This window comes from Ambystoma mexicanum, chromosome 11 (assembly GCF_040938575.1).
Source record: "Ambystoma mexicanum isolate Mex_15411 chromosome 11, UKY_AmexF1_1, whole genome shotgun sequence".
Lineage (NCBI taxonomy): Eukaryota > Metazoa > Chordata > Amphibia > Caudata > Ambystomatidae > Ambystoma > Ambystoma mexicanum.
The window spans coordinates 1,075,252,524-1,075,271,411 of NC_090934.1; the positions used below are offsets into that span (position 1 = coordinate 1,075,252,524).

Below are 18,888 nucleotides of genomic sequence, written 5' to 3' on the forward strand. Positions count from 1 at the left end.
GGTCCCTTAGCGGGTTGGTTTTTAACGCCTGCAAAAAGCAGGCGTTAAAGCACCAACCCGCTAAGGGACCTCGTAGTAAGGCGGTAATGGTTAACCGTCACCGTTACCATTAACGGTGGCCGTTAACCATTACCGCCTTCCGTGTAATGAGGCCCATAGACTCACACATATGAGGAACTACCAATTCAGGAACCCTGACAAGCAGCCACTAGCTTGGGGTGGCACCTGGGTCTCTTTGAACATTCCACTATCAGTCCTGAAGTTTTGTCTTGGGACTTCATCACAGTGACCAGGGTATCCTCTGCCCCATGTCCATCGTCCACTAGCTCCAGGAAGGGCCCTGGTTCCCTCTGTCACCCTATTGGATGTCCCCAGAGTAAGTCTGGGGACTTTGTCATAATTTGCAAAATCACATCCTGGAACAAAGGTGTATATAAGGGCTCAGTTGGCACCTCCATATTTGAAGGGAGGAAAGCAGAGAGTTTATCAACAGACCTAGAATTACTTTGTGAGCCACCTTGAATCTGATGTGAAATGTCCAACCTCCATAAGAGAAACTCAAGTGTGCTGTCATGAACTCCTTTGACCAAGAAGTATGCCAGGACTTTGCAATTAAGGCTAAACAATTGTATTAAGGGAATATATTGATTGTATCCATTGAAGGTACAGGGTGTTTCAACCCGTAACCCTTACATTAAGGAAACAACAGTCAGTGGGGCATCTTGAGTCGGGTGCCAAACATAAGTCTGAGAGGTAGTGTTCACTGGCCAGTGGATGTTTTGGAATGCATGGAACAGAGATCAGGGACAGGATAGCCATTTTACAATAGGTTGAAGAGACTGAATGCATACAGGGCAGCATGTACAGTGGAAGTAATTTCAGGAGTGGAGTATGCTCCATATTGGCTTAGTATGTGGAGCTTTAGTTTTAGTAGAAGTGAACATGAAGAGGCAGGCAGTTCCAGTAGTGCCAGGTCAGAAGAGGGAATGAGTGGAAGCGAGATCAATGGGTGTACTTTAATAATTACATAAAAAACACACAAGTATGGTAAATCATAAGATCACAGGCACTACATGTGACACAAATATTAACATTCATCCCTTGCCCAAGAACAAAAATACAACCAATTATTCCTGGGACATAAAATACAGTTTAAATCCAACAAATTGTTATCAATCTGTGCTCAAACATTACCCAACATGTTACTGTCCTTAGGATCTAGTTAATACAGAACATTCCTCAGGGGCTGAGCAATAAAGAATGGTAGTGTAATCCTTAGTATTCAATCGAAGAGCTGCATACTTTCTTAACTAACATCAAAACCAAAGAGATACTATCTTAGTCCAACAATTTGCAGGTCCTTCACAATGATACACCTTAATTCTAGAGTATACCCAAAATTAGACAAAAAAAGTTTTTTGTCACTACCTGGTGGGTAATCCATGGTACTCAACAGCGAAATAAGTTCACCCATTCTTCACTACTAATGTGGACGTCTTCAAAAAACCATATAAATATGTCCACTCTACAACCCAAAAAAATATACAAGACACATATCAATATTATATCTACTGCACCTTACAGTCAAAGCAAAAGTTAATCACACATCCCATCAAAGAAAAATACACTTTTACCTACTCGATGTACCATGTCAGCTCCACAGCATCACACAGAATGAGGGGACTACAAATTCCCTACCTTGTCCACACGCGAGATCTAGAAAGAGGATGATGGAACACCACATAAGCCACATTGGGCAAATGGACCCCAAAAAACATTGTGCCATTCAACAATACTCTGAATGAGTGGAAGCGAGATGCATGGGTATTACAACATTCACTTTAATAATTACATAAAAAACACACACGTATGGTAAATCATAAGATCACAGGCACTAGATGTGACAAAAATATTAACATTCATCCCTTGCCCAAGAACAAAAATACAACCAATTATTCCTGGGACATAATATACAGTTTAAATCCAACAAATTGTTATCGATCTGTGCTCAAACATTACCCAACATGTTACTGTCCTTAGGATCTAGTTAATACAGAACATTCCTCAGGGGCTGAGCAATAAAGAATGGTAGTGTAAGCCTTAGTATTCAATCGAAGTGCTGCATACTTTCTTAACTAAAAATCAAAACCAAAGAGATACTCAAAACTTCAAGAGAAATCACTGTTTTAGTTAGAAATCCCCAACTTGTATCATGTTGAATCAGTCTGATCTACTCCCCATTGTTAAACACAACTTGTGTCCACAATACAAGCCACAACACTTTACATGGAAATGCTCATACATAGGTGCAATATGTCAGAACATTACCTTTCAGGTGATCTTGGCTTTCACCAGGATACACAGATAATTTCTGTGTCCCTGCGGTCACTCCCTCTCTCCTTCACCAGTTCCACCAACAGGTAGCTAGTCATTGTACAAAGTCACAAAAGTGCCAGATTAGAATCAGTGCAACAACCCAGAACGCGGTTTCACACACATAAGTCATTGTAGTAAGGCCCAACAAACAACAGAAACTTGCCATTCCCTGTGCTGCCACAATATCAGCAAACCCGCTGGACCCACTAAAAAGATAAGAGCATATCCTAGCAGAAAACACCACTATTTCAAAAAATGTCACGTGATTACATCATCACGCACACACATCACAGCTGTGGAAGCCAGTGAAAAATGGGAGAAACAAATTCCTCAGCCTTCAAGCCAAAGTAACCAAACAATGGAACAACACTCTCCAACTTCCCCAATTGCCAAACATGCGCTCAGCATATGGCTAATAGCCACATCCCTAGGGACAGAGACCGACTATCACTTAAGGCCTACATCAAGTCACCCAATGGGTCTTTTCAGTGCCTCACCTGTCAAATACTAATGTGCTCATTCATCAAAGGGCACAGTCATTCAATTTGAAATCAAACTTAGGTGAGCTTACAGTTTAACTTGACATCCTGTCACATTGGCATTCCTGAAAGGTCAAACAGTTGGTCATGACTAACTCATAAATTGACACATAGATACATCGGTCGATATCAGCTCGCAATATCAAGAATAATGGTATTGTTATTGATTGACCTCACCAATGTTAAAGGTGACACCCCATATGGGCCTTCAAATTGCGCATTCCACATTGCAAATTGCACGTCCAAGCCCAAAACACACTTAAAGGGACGATGTAGAATAACACAGACTTATCTACCCAGCGTTAAACAAGGAATTCAAAGTGAAACATTGTGCCATTCAACACTTTCATTAAGCCCCACAAGGTGACTTTTGGTATGAAAGATCAAATTATGTTCCAGATTTAACTATTTGCGGTTCATCTCCTGTAGGTTATTGCCCCTGACCTTTTTCAAAATCACCCACTTGATGTCCAAATAAGTATGAGATTTGTTGATGAAGTTTTTAACAAACGGTGCTTGTTCAATCCCATTCTTTATGCAACTGTGGAGTTTGATGAGTCTGGCTTTACACTTGCGATTTGTTTTCCCCATATAGTGTAGGTCACACGGACAAGTGATCATATAAATTGCATGTTCAGTGTTACAATTGGTGTGTTCCTGAATCCTCCAAGGTTTATTCAATGGTATGTCCACATTGAGAGATTTGCGGGGGCACATCACACAGGAACCGCACGGATAGTGTCCAACCACCCGGGGCATCCCCCACGATGTGGTTTGTTTGTTCACCTGTGGTTTAATGTGTGAGATGTCATTCCTAATGATCACATTCCTAATGTTCATGATTCTTTTGAAAGCTAAAATGGGTCTAAGGGCCAATTTAATTACTGTACAGCTGTAGTGAAAAGGACAGAGAAACTTGCAGAGTATCTTTGTCCCGAAAATATGGCCCCCATGCACAGATTTCTCCGGTTCTTATAGAGTATCACACCATGAGAATCATACATAAAACAATAAGATACATTTAATTGGTTACTTTTTAACATGCTTTGTAAAGTAACATCCCACTTGAGCAGCCCCATGCTATCATGCCTGTACAATTCTGCTTGACCTATCCCTGTGTCATAAATTCTACCCATCATTAGTAATGAGCGTCGGTCTGGTGACCAGCACCCACGTGGCATTTTTTGCGGTTCTCAGGCACGAGTGCCTCACCCTTGTATATGAAGTGCCATGTTTGACTGGGCATGTATGCATCCTGAGGGTGCTGTCTAACAAGACTTGCAACCAAAAGAGAGTGGCAATTAGCAGTCCTTGGCACCCGGATCCTGGGCTCTGTGGGCTTCCTGCTGAGGCCAAAAACATGAAGTCTTTGCTGTTGGCAAACAAAACCACAAATGAATGGGTTGTTATAAGCTAATACGTTCCCTTACTTAACACTCCCCAAATTCTTCAAAACAAAAAATTGTACAGAATTGCACCCAGATGTATCAAATTCTTATTTTTATATGGCAACATCTATTGTTCATAGTGATTTTCGAATATACATCAGAAGTCATACAGCGTATTGTGAAAATAACAAACATATAATCCAATAAATTTACTCATACATAGAACAACAAGTGGATCTCTGCTGTCGATATATAGCGACAGGGGTCAGAACAATAAACATTTACATAGACATAAAATAATTTTTTCACAGCAGTGTTGAAAAACAATTGATAACACTGTAATTCCAAAGTTCGTCTACACCAAGGTGTTTCAGCCGTCTACAAGGGCTGGATGTGCCTCTAAACTAACACAGCCTTCATCAGGACAGGGGGGCTGTATGATCGGGATGTTCCCATGCTGCTGTGGGAACAAGATGGCCATGGGTGTACTGATGGGGTAATTCTCATCAGTCAAAAGCTCACAGTGGATTCCTCGAGGCGGGTGCCTGTGTACTTGGCAATGCACAGTATGAATGATAACGATGGATCTGCTTCCAAGCGTGTCCTCTGAATGTGTCTGTCATCAGAGCCCAAGAAGACACGGAGCGGTTAATGCGCCGAAGGACTTCTGGTCTGCACTGCCTCCAGATCGATGGTGATTTAGGTTTCACAGTCTCGAGCTGCTCGAGGAGTCCACTGTGACTTTTTGACTGATGAGAATTACCCCATCAGTACACCCGTGGCTATCTTGTTCCCACAGCACCATGGGTACATCCCTATCATACACCCCCCCCCGTCCTGATGAAGGCCGTGTTAGTTTAGAGGCACATCCAGCCCTTGTAGACGGCTGAAACACCTTGGTGTAGACAAACTTTGGAATTACAGTGTTATCAATTGTTTTTGAACACTGCTATGAAAAAATTATTTTATGTCTATGTACATGTTTATTGTACTGACCCCTGTCGCTATATATCGACAGCAGAGATCCAGTTGTTGTTCTATGTATGAGTAAATTTATTGGATTATATGTTTGTTATTTTCACGATACGCTGTATGACTTCTGATGTATATTCGAAAATCACTATGCACAATAGATGTTGCCATATAACAATAAGAATTTGATACATCTGGGTGAAATTCTCTACAATTTTTTGTTTTGAAGAATTTGGGGAGTGTTAAGTAAGGGAATGTATTAGCTTATAACAACCCATTCATTTGGTTTTTTGTTTTCTAAGAGGCCCTCCTGGGCAGAATAGAGTCAATCCAGGAACCCGGATTTCTAAATCAGTCTTTGCTGTTGGCCACATTGTATGCCCCAAAAGGTCAATGTCAAATTCTTTCTTCCTGCATTTAATGGCATTTCCTCTCATTCTGTACCTGCCCCCCTCTTTGTAAAGGCAAACACTGAACCTTCCATTTTCTCCATAAGGGCCTCCATCCTTAACCAGCAAGATGTTCTTTTGGGCTACTGAGGGCTGGGGAAATTGTGCCACTGACACCACAGAAGTTACTGTGGTCAGAGGAGCAGCTGGAACAAGAAGCAGTACCGTTACCACAGAGATTATCACAAGCAGTGCAGGGGCTGCCTCCATGATCCATGATCCAAGGAGCTATTTGCGCAATAGATACCAGTGGCACCAGAGACCCAGTGTGGACCTAGACCAGGGGAGCCGCTCAGAGCAGAGCCGTAGGGGGCAAGGCCTCTTTGATTTTTTTAAAGACTGGACTCAAGGCATAGGAGGTCATAAAAGAGTAAAATATCCCCATGTGAGAGTCCCCCCAGACCACATGGAAGGCCCTTAAATCATGCAGCAGGGATAGTCCCAAACTCAGGACTGGGTGAAGACTGCTCCGGAAGCCCTGGAGCAGGCATGAACTGGTTCCTGTAGATGATAGAGAAATTACCTAGATGTGGTTGATCCGTGAAAAAGTGCTTACCGGTCCACTCTGAGGTAAAGGGAAGCTCTTTTTGGATAGAGAAACCCAATCCCACTGTTTCCCATCTCTGAGGAACAGCTAGGCTCTCGACTGAAAGGGAGTCAGCGGGAGACAAATACTGGGAGCCAAGCAGGAGGAGGCATGCTGGCCCCACCCATGAGGGATGTCATCCTGTCCCAGGGTGGGATGCCTGCACATGGCTCCTGAGGGTTCAGAGGCAGCTCCTTTTTACTTACGAAGGGCGAGTCTTTTTATGGTCACCCATTTCTCGACACACCATCACATGAAAATGTCTGAGGGTGCGGTGGACAATGGAAACCAACAGGTAGTGCTGTTGCTATGTTGCAAGGGAAGGCATGAGTCAGTCAGGCCCATGATCCCCTACGGAGACCTGCAAGCATTGCAGGGGACCAAACGGTAGGGTGCATGAACAATGTGTAAGCCTATTGGGGCCCTACTGAGACATGGGTGCGGTCCCTGATGCTGGAGGAGGAAGTGCAATATTGGCATTAGAACCGATAAGCAAGTATTGCCTCAAAAAATCTTATACAAAATGCTGAATGCACGTTTTCTGCGCATTCGGCATAGGTGAAAACGACAAATCGCAAAATGCCGAACTAGGTGAGCCTGGGTTGCGGGGGTGTCTCCAGCTCCCCTAGTTTGGCATAATGAGCTGCAGGGGGTTGCAGGGTGTCTACTGCATACATTAAAGTGAAAGCGAGGGGCAGATGCAAAGCTTCCCAAAATCTCCAGTTTAAAAATGCAAGCAAGTCGGCATCGCAGTTTTGCGGTAAGGCCCGGGGTGCCTGGGAAAAAACAGAGGAACTTACCTTCCTCTACAGTCTACATGCACTCTGACAGGAAAGCGGAGGGAACTGTTGGAGTATGTCCTCCCACCAGGGGCAACATGTTTAGCACGGAGGAAGAAAGTTCATAAGCCTAGACAGGACATGCTGGTCTTCAAGGCTTATCAGAATGTCAGCTGGTCGGGTTTGAGGGACACATGAACCAGGAGTGTTCTGAAGGGAGTATCCTTGGTTTTGGAGATTACTACCACTAAAATTCTTATAGCAGTACTCATCTATGGCTAGCAAGAGGTGGTCAGTTGGTAGCTAGCAAGCGATTATTGTCTGCAAGATTGGCTATTGAAATGACTGGACTACAGGGTTTCAGAAGGAAGCAATTGTTGACTTGCAGAATGCCACAATTCAGGTAGTAACTCAAACCAATCAAACTAGCCCTCAATGGACCTCACTGGCTTATACTAAGTGTTAGAATCACCTTTAAATTTCCAGTTACTGGCCATGAGACAATCTAGTGAAGGCTCCAAGAGTAGAATGTCCTCCTATGAATGGACTCGACAGTTGCACTCTATAACCAACAAGAGTCTCTGCCCGTATCTTCAGTGCTTCAAAGAATTACACTGGGCTGCTTAACTATTGGTCCAAAGGCAAGGCGAACACGTGCATTTCTATTTTAAAGGGCATCGCCCACTCCTTTCTCACTCAGGAAGGGGCAGGCTCAGGGGAGACTGTTTGCTCGGGGAGAGGCTATTCCTTTTCTGGTGTTTTCAGTAACTGTTGGAACGTCTAGGGTATTGTGTGTTTTGTACAATGAGTGAACGTGTCCCACGCTAGGGGGCGCAGTAGCTGGCTGCATGTGTGATGGTGTGGTTCGCGTAGACCACATTTGATATCCACGTGCCCCTTTCGGGTGTTTGCTGCAGGCAGCAGTGCTGGATGGCTAATAGAACCTACCAATGTTTGCTCTGTTTGTGGGCGTGCAGCAGGGACGCAGTTCTGCAAATCCCTGTCCAGGAAAGCCATCCCATCTGCTCCCCTTTCTCAGGGCTTCAATCGAGGGTACACGTGGATGAACATAGTCCCCCCCCCCACCCCTGGCACTTTTTTCAGCAGTCCCCCGACTTTTTTCAGAGGGCACCTTGATATGCTAATTTCTAGTGATGCCACATTCAATTGGTATGTTAATGAGTACCCCCACTTTTTTTTTTAGGACTTGACCCCTGACCTTTCTTTTCTACAATAAACATCCCAGCAATATCTAAAAGGGAGGCTTTTAAATTATGCTGGGTGCAAGTTGAGTCTCAAATCCAACCAGTTCATCGACATGGAAGTGTGCATACGTACCTCCTATATATAAAAATGGCTGCCCAATGCATTTGTTTTATTTTTGCTTCTGCCTAGAACCAACGTTCACCTTTAAGACTGTACCACTCTTGGAGTAGGCCTTAGAAGTAAGATTGGCTTGGCAGTCCCAGAAGCCCTGCAGCAGCTATATTAAGCCGACATCTCTAGCAGGATTGCCAGAGCACTCTCTCGAGCCTGTCAGACACCCAACACTACTCAATATTTAATTTGAGGCCCTCCAAAACTGCCTTGGAACCAAATTAAGTATACTATCTCACCACAGATATCTATCTATTCCCTAACTTGCTCAAGTTGGCCATCCATATGAGATGGGCGAACACACACCCATCCTCACACAACACGCCTCCCTTTGCCCCTAGATCCTTCCTCTCTCCCCATAATTCGTTGCTCTTTCATTCCTCCTTTGCTTTGCTCACTATTCCTCAAGCAGACTAAGGTCTGGAGCACCCTGGGGGGGCGGGAGACAAAGATACTCCTCAGCAAGGGTCATGCCCTCTGAAACTACTAGAGTGGTGATTTGGTGAAGGTTAAAAGCACAGTAACATAACACAAGTGTGGCGAAAAACGCTCTTAAACCTTTATTATAACAACTTGTAAAACAAACGATGTGCAGTTCTCTAATGCTGGTAGGTATCCAGAATTCAACTCAACATTTCATAATTATAGATCTTTAGTTTAGAAAAAGTAAAAGTTAAAACTTCAAAGTTTGACGTGGAATACTCATGTTTGCAAATATACCTTATTGTGTACATTGCTATCAACTTCATAAACATGTTCGTTTTTTTGCCGAATTAGATTTTTCGTTTAAAGTGTTCGCTCTACTGCACTCCTGACATTCCCCTGCTTCGTCCTACCTCGGATCCTTCTGTCGGCCCTTTATTAATAATGATTTAACATTTATATAGAACTACGAACCCTCAGGTACCTGAGCGCTCCTTACGGTGTGTGGTGCTCATTGATCTACCTCGGAAGGATGAAAGGCTGAGTTTGGCCCTGCCGGGATTCGAACCTTTGGCAGCAGGGTCTGCACAGATGTGAAAGCGAGCACTTTACTCACTGTGCTATAGTGTTAAACGTTTTTCATTTTAATACTATATTGAGGAGACAAACTCCATGCCCCACAAGCTTGCAATCACTTGCCCCTAATTATTTTGACAGGTAGCTTATTTGTGGGACTTTCTCACTTTTGGTGTTCACATTTTCCAGTTTTCCAACTACCCGCCACTCCCGTCCCCACCACCTGCACCCCCCAAACCTTAACCTTTCAAACTTTATTAGAAGATCAGTGAACTATCCGTCACAAAAGATTGAGCGATGTGCAGGACATCATGACAGGCTATGATTGAATGTAAGACAGATGTATCAAACTCACCCTGCTATTTGTGTTGAACCACCAGGGATCAGGCTCTCAGACACCTGAAGCAGCTGCGGGAAATGGAGAAAACCGAGATGGAGATCAAAGTCTCTTCCTTAGCACTGAAAGTGAGCAATGGTCACCTTTGCCTGTAACAATTATATTTCATGGGGGAATATACACTCCATGGAATGGGATGTGATGGTGTGGCTGGGTGGGATTTGTTGAGTGGTACAATGGGATTTTTTGGGGGATTTTTGGGATTGATGAAATTGGTGAGATGGGTGGACAGGTGGAATGGAAAGGGATCGGACGGATGCATGGGATGAGTGAATGGGAAATTGACTGTGTAAGTGGGTGAAGTGGTAGGTGAACACATGAAATGACAGACACATGTGCGACACCTTTGTAGGTCTGTTGGCTTCCTGCTTTGCATGGCTGCATGACCAGCATTGTCGGAATACGAAGTATACATTTTACCCAGCTGGGGAAATGCTGTCTAAGCGATTTGATTGAGGGAGAGTTGAAGTTTTGGTGGGCATTGAGCTCCCTTTTAAAGTGCTGTTCCTTTCTAGTTAGCACAGTCTGATGACCTCACAGAGCGAGAGTCGCGGGGAAGCCGGACAATGTCTCCAGCATCAAGTGGACTTTGGACCCCCAAAAAAGTCCAGACCTCTGGACATCAAAAGAAGGAAGAAGCAGATGTCGGTACAAAATGCTCTCGTTGTGAAACCTTCTTGGAGAAACTGAACAAGATGATTGATGGTAAGAACATTTCCTCAGAGCCCTACCTTACCAACGGAAATGTGGCAAAATAGAATGGACATTTACCCTGTGCTCTGTGTTTCTGTCTTACAGATTGTAAGGCAAGGGGTGGAGACCTGCAGGAAGAAAAGAACCAGGCCCTGACTGGACTCTCTCAGCTGCAGGAAATCCTGAAGGTGAGCACTAAAGGGCGCTGCAGAATAAGGAATAACAGCCAGGCTTAGAGAATGAGTGACCGGGAGTGAGTAACCAAGCAAATGCCAGTAAGCTTTATAACTCTCCTTCATTTCCAATCTCTCAGGAACTCTGCCAACTGGGGCCAGCATCTGTAGTGCAACTACTTCAGCAGTTATTACAAAATTGATGAACCAGTGCACACCCCTTCTGTGTATTGCTGAATTTTCCACTTGGCGCACACTCTCCTCATCACACCCATATTGCTTCTCTTTCCCATGAGCAGATGGTTTTGAAATTATTATGATACAACGAATACTGAGGTAAAGTTGTAGGTGTCTTATGGAACCCTAAGGTGCTTTACTAGATGGAAATGGAATCTGTGAGGTCGTCTTCCTTTGGACCACACTAGTACTGAGAAAAGGCTGTGTGCTTTTTGCTGCATGTGGATTGTTTTCTCACAGAGTGAGTTTGTTTTGTGTATTTTTTGAAGTCGTGTCTAATGCCCACTCAAAGGGGAGAGGGGGTTACGATTGTAGACTTTGTGGAGACTAGCTCACTATGAACTATCATAACAACACCTCTGTCTCCTTGCTGGGCATTGGTGAGCTCCTACTCTAGCTGCAAATGGAGTTCCCTTTCCTTAGGATTGGCATCCAGTGCATGCGAAAAATGTTAGCAGGATGCTACAGGAAACAAATGCAATTTTCCTTAAATACTGATAATCCAATTTAAGAGGTACCATGTGGTCGCAGCATTAACATGATTGCCAATGTCTGCATTGCCGATGCATTACACGGTCATTTTGCTACTTGGTGAATTATACAATTCAACCCCTATTCTGTGGTTGAGGGTAATTATGGGGGTGCTATTCTCAGAGTAATTCCTCCAATGGGCTACACCTAAGGGGAACTACCTTTTTCTGTCTTCTTCCCCAAAGTAAGTTAATACACTGTTTCTACCAGCGTTTTCGGGCATTAAATGTGGGGTTTGTACTCCAAAGATGGTAGGCCAGATTCCTGTTGAGTGTCTGGACTGACTAGTTTCATAACAGGAAGAGTAACAAGATTAACATTGTGCCTTTAGAGCTGGCTGGGTTAGTTGTGCTTTTAGAACTGGCTGGTTTAGTAACAGGAAGAGTTTGTTCATAGAATTAACATTGTGCTTGCCCAAGTCAAGATGGAGTGAAAGAAACTTACTCTGATTGGTTAAAGAAACAATGATATGTTTGGTTGCCTGATTGGTGGAGAGGACAATGGGTTTGAATCTTGGGAGATGAGCAAGATTCTAAACTGCCTTTCATCCAGAGAAATTCAGTGGCTGGTTGTGTATTAGTTAAGCTCCTTAAGTAAGGCCTTTCCAGAGCTCAGAAAATCTACCAAAGTAAGAATATCGTTTGCTGATCCAATTTGAACAAGAAGTCATCAGGTGGGATCGTTCTTTTAAAGATTTTGAGATTGTCACAGTGAACTTTCATTTTCTTTTATAAGAAAACTTAAAGAGTAAACAAGTTTCAAGTTAATTTGAGAAAAGAGACATTACAGTTAAAGTTATTATAAGGAAAACAAGCTTGAAGATTGTGCGTAGGATTTTAAAGTTGATTAACTGTGTGAAATGTTCTTCAAGACTGTTTAATGTGTGCGCGAGCTCGCAAGTTGCCGTTTGCGTGTTCTTTTTAAAGTGCGTGTACATTTTTCACGTGAAAGTCGTTTCCTGAGAAAGCGCGTGTGGTTTGCGATAGAGCGCGTGCCAAAAAGAATTGCGCGTGTGAATTTTAGCGCGTGTACATTTTTCACGTGAAAGTCGTTTCCTGAGAAAGCGCGTGTGGTTTGCGATAGAGCGCGTGCCTAAAAGAATTGCGCAAGTTAACTTTAGCGCGTGTATATTTTTTACGCGAAATACGTCTCAAGAGAAAGCGCGTGTCGGGCTGCGATAGAGCGCAAGTCCATTTTTATCAGCGTGTGTTATTTTTATCGCGTTTACGTATTTTTCACGCGCGCAGGTTTTTTCAGATAATCGCGTGTGTATTTTACACGCGAGGACAACTCTTCACGTCTTCTGATTTCACGTGTTTATCGCACACGCTAGTAAAGGAAGAAACTATACGTTCTTTGTGTAAATTTGTAAATAAGGAAAACAATTCACACGCAGAAAGAAAGCAGTATTCCAGGAAGTTAAAGAATATAATTTAAAGTAATCTATGCAAATAGAACTCAATGTTTTCAGAGAAAGACTGCAATTTATGTAAGCATTGAAAACTACATAAGATCAGAAGAACTTTGAAGTAAGAAGAATATCTAATTCTGAAAAGATGTTGCAAAGGCCATCACTTTAGGATTCTAAAGAGACTAGGTTGGCTTGAACTATTTGCACAATACAAGATATATTTACAAGATATTCCACAAAGGTTACTAACCTCTAAGTCTTTTACTGAGGTTTAAGAGGTAAAGAGTTTAGAATTTATTTAGCATAATTTAGAAAAGAAGTTTTCTTATTATATTAGTAACCAGGTGTATTTGTTTATCACAGATACCAGAGCCTACCAGACGGTTGAAGGGCAGCTGTGTCTCCGTTGTTATTTTCTCCAAATTCCCCTTTCCCTTTCTTGGGGTTTTCAGCTCAGCTTATGTTTAAGGGTTGAGAGGTGAACTCCTGGTGAGGGTCTGTGGGGCCAGCATCAGCTCCTGTGGAATTCAGTCAAGCCGGACCCTGACAGGATGAAAGGCCCACGATAATATTTTCCACCTGAGCTGATATGGATCCCACAGAGGCACTAGCTAGTTCCATAAGGGACATGTTTTCAGAGTTAAGGGAGGAAATGAGGGCTGTGCGAAAAGAAAATCAGGAATTACAAGTCAAGTTTGAAGAGTTAAACTCCAAGGTTACCCGTAAGGGTGAAGAAATTTCTTTGGAGTCAAGAGATTCAGAGGATACTAGTAGAGAATTACCAGTGTTAATTAGAGAGGATTTGGGTGAAGGAACGAGTTCTCAAGAAAGACGCAGGGGAAGTTTGAATATACCTGTAGGTCCAGTCCCCTTAGCACCTCCAGAACGTTTTGGGGGAGAGGCCAAGAAATGCCAGATTTTCCTTACACAGTGTGAACTTCATTTCCTTTGTCGACCTGAAGCTTTTAACACAGATGCTTCTAAAATAGCTTTTATGCTGTCTTACCTCACTGGTGAGGCAGCAACTTGGTCAGTATTATTGGTTGGTCAAGAGAATCCAATACTAAAGAACTTGTTAGCTTTCAAGTTAGAATTTAAAAAGATGTTTGACAGACGCCAATTATCTCAAGAAGTAGATGGAGAACTACTAGAGTTAAGACAGGGAACCAAAGATTTAGTGTCTTACATAACACAGTTCAGATCTTTAGTATTAGAGAGCAATTGGCCAGAAGAGAAGCAATCATCTTTATTTTATAGAGGTTTGAAGGAGGAATTGAAAGATGCATTATCTACAATTGTTAATAGACCCACTTCATGTGAGGATTTAATTAATCTGGTCATACAAATTGACTATAGATTAGGGGAACGCAAGGCTGAGCGTAGAAGAGGAGGAGTTGAGCAACCCAGAGTTTTCCCTAGAGTTGATAGAGGAAGATTAGAAATTGTAAATAAAGAATTGAGAACTGGGAACGCAGAGAGAGTAAATAAAGTGAGAGGTCCTTTAACTAAGGAGGAGAAGGATAGGCGAAGACAGAATCATTTATGTTTATATTGTGGGAAATCAGGACATTTTGTTGGAAATTGCCCTTGGTGTCCAAAACCTTCTGCATCTACTAACAGCTCCAGAAATCAGCAAGTGGCAAATACCATCCAAGCAGCAGTACCACATATTACATTGAATGTATCCTTGTATATTAAAGAGGAATTAAAGGGAAGTGGTCCAGTAGTAATAGATTCAGGAGCCACTGGTAACTTCATGGATTGGAATGTGGTTAAAGATATGAATGTGCCTTACGTTGTAAAAGATATACCAGAGTATGTGAGAGCGGTGGATGGGTCTCAACTGACATCAGGTTTAATTACACATGAAACAATCCCATTGGAAATGGAAATTGGAGGACACTGGGAGGAAATTGTGTTTGAATTAATTGACACTCCACAGTTGAAAATAATTTTGGGAATGCCTTGGTTGACGTATCATAACCCTCAGATTGATTGGGGAAGAAGAGTGGTGAAATTGGATTCTGCTTTTTGTGTTACAAATTGTTGTAAAGAAGCAATTCAGGAAAATGTTTCTAGTGATAATTGTTCAGAAGTAGTGGAAGGTTTGGTGAATTTGGGAACTATAGTACATTCTATAGGGGCTGTAATGGGAGAATTACCAAAGTGTTACCATGATTTCAATGATGTGTTTAGTGAAAAGGAAGCTAATGAATTACCTCCTCATAGAGAGTATGACTGTAAAATTGATTTAGAACCAGGGGCCCACATTCCTTGCAGTCGCATCTATGCCTTAACAGAAAAAGAGAATCAACATTTGAAGGATTACATCCAAGAAAATTTGAATAAGGGTTTCATCAGGCACTCTCAATCGCCAGCAGCTTCTCCACTATTTTTTGTTCCCAAAAAGGAAGGCACTTTACGAACATGCATAGATTATAGAGCATTAAACAAGATAACAATTAAAAACAGATATCCGCTGCCTTTGATATCAGTAATGTTAGACCAGATTCAAGGAGCCTCAGTATTTAGCAAACTAGATCTTCGTGGTGCATATCATTTGGTGCGAGTTCGTCAAGGTGATGAATGGAAGACGGCATTTAGAACAAAATTTGGTCTTTTCGAATATCAAGTAATGCCATTCGGATTGTGTAACGCTCCCGCAGCCTTTCAATTTTTTATAAATGAGGTATTAAGAGATTTTATTGACATCTTTGCAGTAGTATACATAGATGACATTCTCATTTATTCTAAGGATCTCATGCAACATGAAGAACATGTCAAGAAAGTGTTACAACGACTAAGGGAGAATAAACTATTTGCTAAGTTAGAAAAGAGCCAATTTCATACCAGAGAAGTGGAATTTCTAGGTTTTATGATTTCTCCCAAAGGTTTGGAAATGGATATGAAGAAAATTAAGGCAGTTGAACAGTGGCCAACTCCAACTTGTGTTAAAGATATCCAAAGCTTCCTGGGCTTTGCAAACTTTTACAGGAGATTCATTAAAAATTTCTCTCAAACTGTTGCTCCTATCACCAAATTATTGAAGAAAGGAATGAAATTTGAGTGGAAAGATGAAGCGGATCAAGCTTTCAAAACATTGAAGAACTGTTTTACATCTGGACCGATCTTATTACACCCAGATCCTTCACAACCATTTTTTGTGGAGGCAGATGCTTCTAATGTTGCAATTGGAGCAGTGCTTTCTCAAAGGCATCCTGAAACTGGACAGTTGCATCCTGTGGCCTATCTATCTAAGAAATTGCTTCCAGCAGAAGTGAACTACACAATTACAGACAGAGAACTCCTGGCAATCAAGAAAGCATTTCAGGAATGGAGACATTATCTGTTGGGAGCAAGATTCACAGTAACCGTTTTAACCGATCATCGAAATCTTCTGTTTTTGAAATCTGCTCGAACACTATCACCTCGACAACTTAGGTGGTCACTTTTCTTTTCAGAATACGATTTTGTGATAACATTCAAGCCTGGGCGGTTAAACGGTAAAGCGGATGCTTTATCACGACACGGATATTCGGGAGAAGTTGAAAATCAATTATTACCAGAACCAGTGATTGCAGAAGAAAAATTTATCCTAAGTGCTACACAGGAAGAGAATCAGCTTCTTAAAAAGATTCTAAAGGAATTACCAGAAGATGAAATTCAATCTTGGTTAGCGGAGGATTCTGGAAGACATTTAATTGAAGGATTTCCATGTGTTCATTCTAAAATTTACCTTCCAAGCAAGGAACTGCAAAAGGAAATTATGCAAGAATGTCATGAATCCAAGTTGGTAGGTCACCCTGGAATTCGTAAAACTATTGAACTGATTGAGAGAAAGTTTTGGTGGAAAGAAATGAAAAAAGATATTGAAGACTACGTGAAAACATGTGAAGTCTGTGCTCGAGTAAAGTCAGGAGGAGGAAAACCATCTGGGTTATTAAATCCATTACCAGTACCTCCTAGTCCTTGGTTTACAATCTCTATGGATTATATTGTAGATCTTCCCAAAGATCAAGGTTACACTACAGTATTAGTAGTTGTGGATTTACTAACTAAAGCTGGGCATTTCATTCCCATGAAAGGAGAGGCTTCTGCAAGGAATCTGGCAAAAAGTTTTTTGCAAGAAGTAGTACGATTACATGGTCTACCATCACATATTGTATCAGATCGAGGGTCCCAGTTCATTTCTAAGTTTTGGCGAGCTTTCTGTACAGAGTTGGGAATTGAGGTAAAGCTTTCTTCAGGTTATCACCCACAGACCAACGGCCAAACAGAGCGAGTAAATCAAGAATTGGAAAAATATATTAGAGCTTTTTGGCAAGAAAGAGGAAGTTGGGTAGATCTTCTTTGGCTAGCAGAGTTTAGCTATAACAATTCTGTCAAGGATTCTACTAAGTATTCTCCATTTTTTAGCAACTATGGTTTCCATCCACGATTTTTGAAAGAAGTGTTACCATCTGAGTATTCCAATCCAGAGGTTGAGCAGCGATTGACTTGTATTAGAGATGGTTTAGTGAAAGCTAAAGAAACCTTAGAAAAAAGTAAGCTAAGATTTAAAACATTTGCTGATAAGAAACGTCGTAAAGCACCACATTATCAGGTGGGTCAAAAAGTTTGGTTGTCCACAAAAAACTTGCGTTTAAAGGGAAGAACTAAATTTAGTCCGAGATTTATTGGTCCATTTGAAATAGAAAGAATAATAAATCCCGTAGCAATCAAACTGAAATTACCCGCAAGTATCAAAAGTCACCCTACATTTCATGTTAGCTTAGTGAAACCTTGTGTGTCAGGAACTAGATTAGGAAAACCACCACCAGCAGTTTACACAGAGGAAAATGACGAAGAGTTTGAAGTTAAGAAAATCTTAGATTCCAGGATTGTTAGAGGTACCTTACAATATCTTATTGACTGGAAGGGATACGGTCCTGAAGAAAGATCTTGGGAGGATCAAGTAGATGTACATGCCCCTCAATTGATAAAACAATTTCACAAGAGTTTCCCTGCTAAACCAGGCCCTGGGACAGGGCTTTGAAGAGGGGGGTACTGTCAGGACTGACTAGTTTCATAACAGGAAGAGTAACAAGATTAACATTGTGCCTTTAGAGCTGGCTGGGTTAGTTGTGCTTTTAGAACTGGCTGGTTTAGTAACAGGAAGAGTTTGTTCATAGAATTAACATTGTGCTTGCCCAAGTCAAGATGGAGTGAAAGAAACTTACTCTGATTGGTTAAAGAAACAATGATATGTTTGGTTGCCTGATTGGTGGAGAGGACAATGGGTTTGAATCTTGGGAGATGAGCAAGATTTAAAACTGCCTTTCATCCAGAGAAATTCAGTGGCTGGTTGTGTATTAGTTAAGCTCCTTAAGTAAGGCCTTTCCAGAGCTCAGAAAATCTACCAAAGTAAGAATATTGTTTGCTGATCCAATTTGAACAAGAAGTCATCAGGTGGGATCGTTCTTTTAAAGATTTTGAGATTGTCACAGTGAACTTTCATTTTCTTTTATAAGAAAACTTAAAGAGTAAACAAGTTTCAAGTTCATTTGAGAAAAGAGACATTACAGTTAAAGTTATTATAAGGAAAACAAGCTTGAAGATTGTGCGTAGGATTTTAAAGTTGATTAACTGTGTGAAATGTTCTTCAAGACTGTTTAATGTGTGCGCGAGCTCGCAAGTTGCCGTTTGCGTGTTCTTTTTAAAGTGCGTGTACATTTTTCACGTGAAAGTCGTTTCCTGAGAAAGCGCATGTGGTTTGCGATAGAGCGCGTGCCTAAAAGAATTGCGCAAGTTAACTTTAGCGCGTGTATATTTTTTACGCGAAATACGTCTCAAGAGAAAGCGCGTGTCGGGCTGCGATAGAGCGCGAGTCCATTTTTATCAGCGCGTGTTATTTTTATCGCGTTTATGTATTTTTTCACGCGCGCGGGTTTTTTAAGATAATCGCGTGTGTATTTTACACGCGAGGACAACTCTTCACGTCT

General features: G+C 41.8%; 1 protein-coding gene across 3 annotated transcripts in view; it reads left to right on the top strand.

The window, feature by feature from the left end:
• The window catches only part of LOC138504113 (myosin heavy chain, cardiac muscle isoform-like), a 610,907-nt gene that overhangs the window by 509,844 nt on the left and 82,175 nt on the right, over window positions 1-18,888 (top strand). For all 3 annotated transcript variants that reach the window (XM_069624333.1, XM_069624332.1, XM_069624334.1), the window contains 3 exons: window positions 9,846-9,930; window positions 10,378-10,567; window positions 10,661-10,743. In XM_069624333.1, the coding sequence (XP_069480434.1) occupies window positions 9,846-9,930; window positions 10,378-10,567; window positions 10,661-10,743 (358 nt within the window). The remainder of the gene's footprint in view (window positions 1-9,845; window positions 9,931-10,377; window positions 10,568-10,660; window positions 10,744-18,888) is intronic.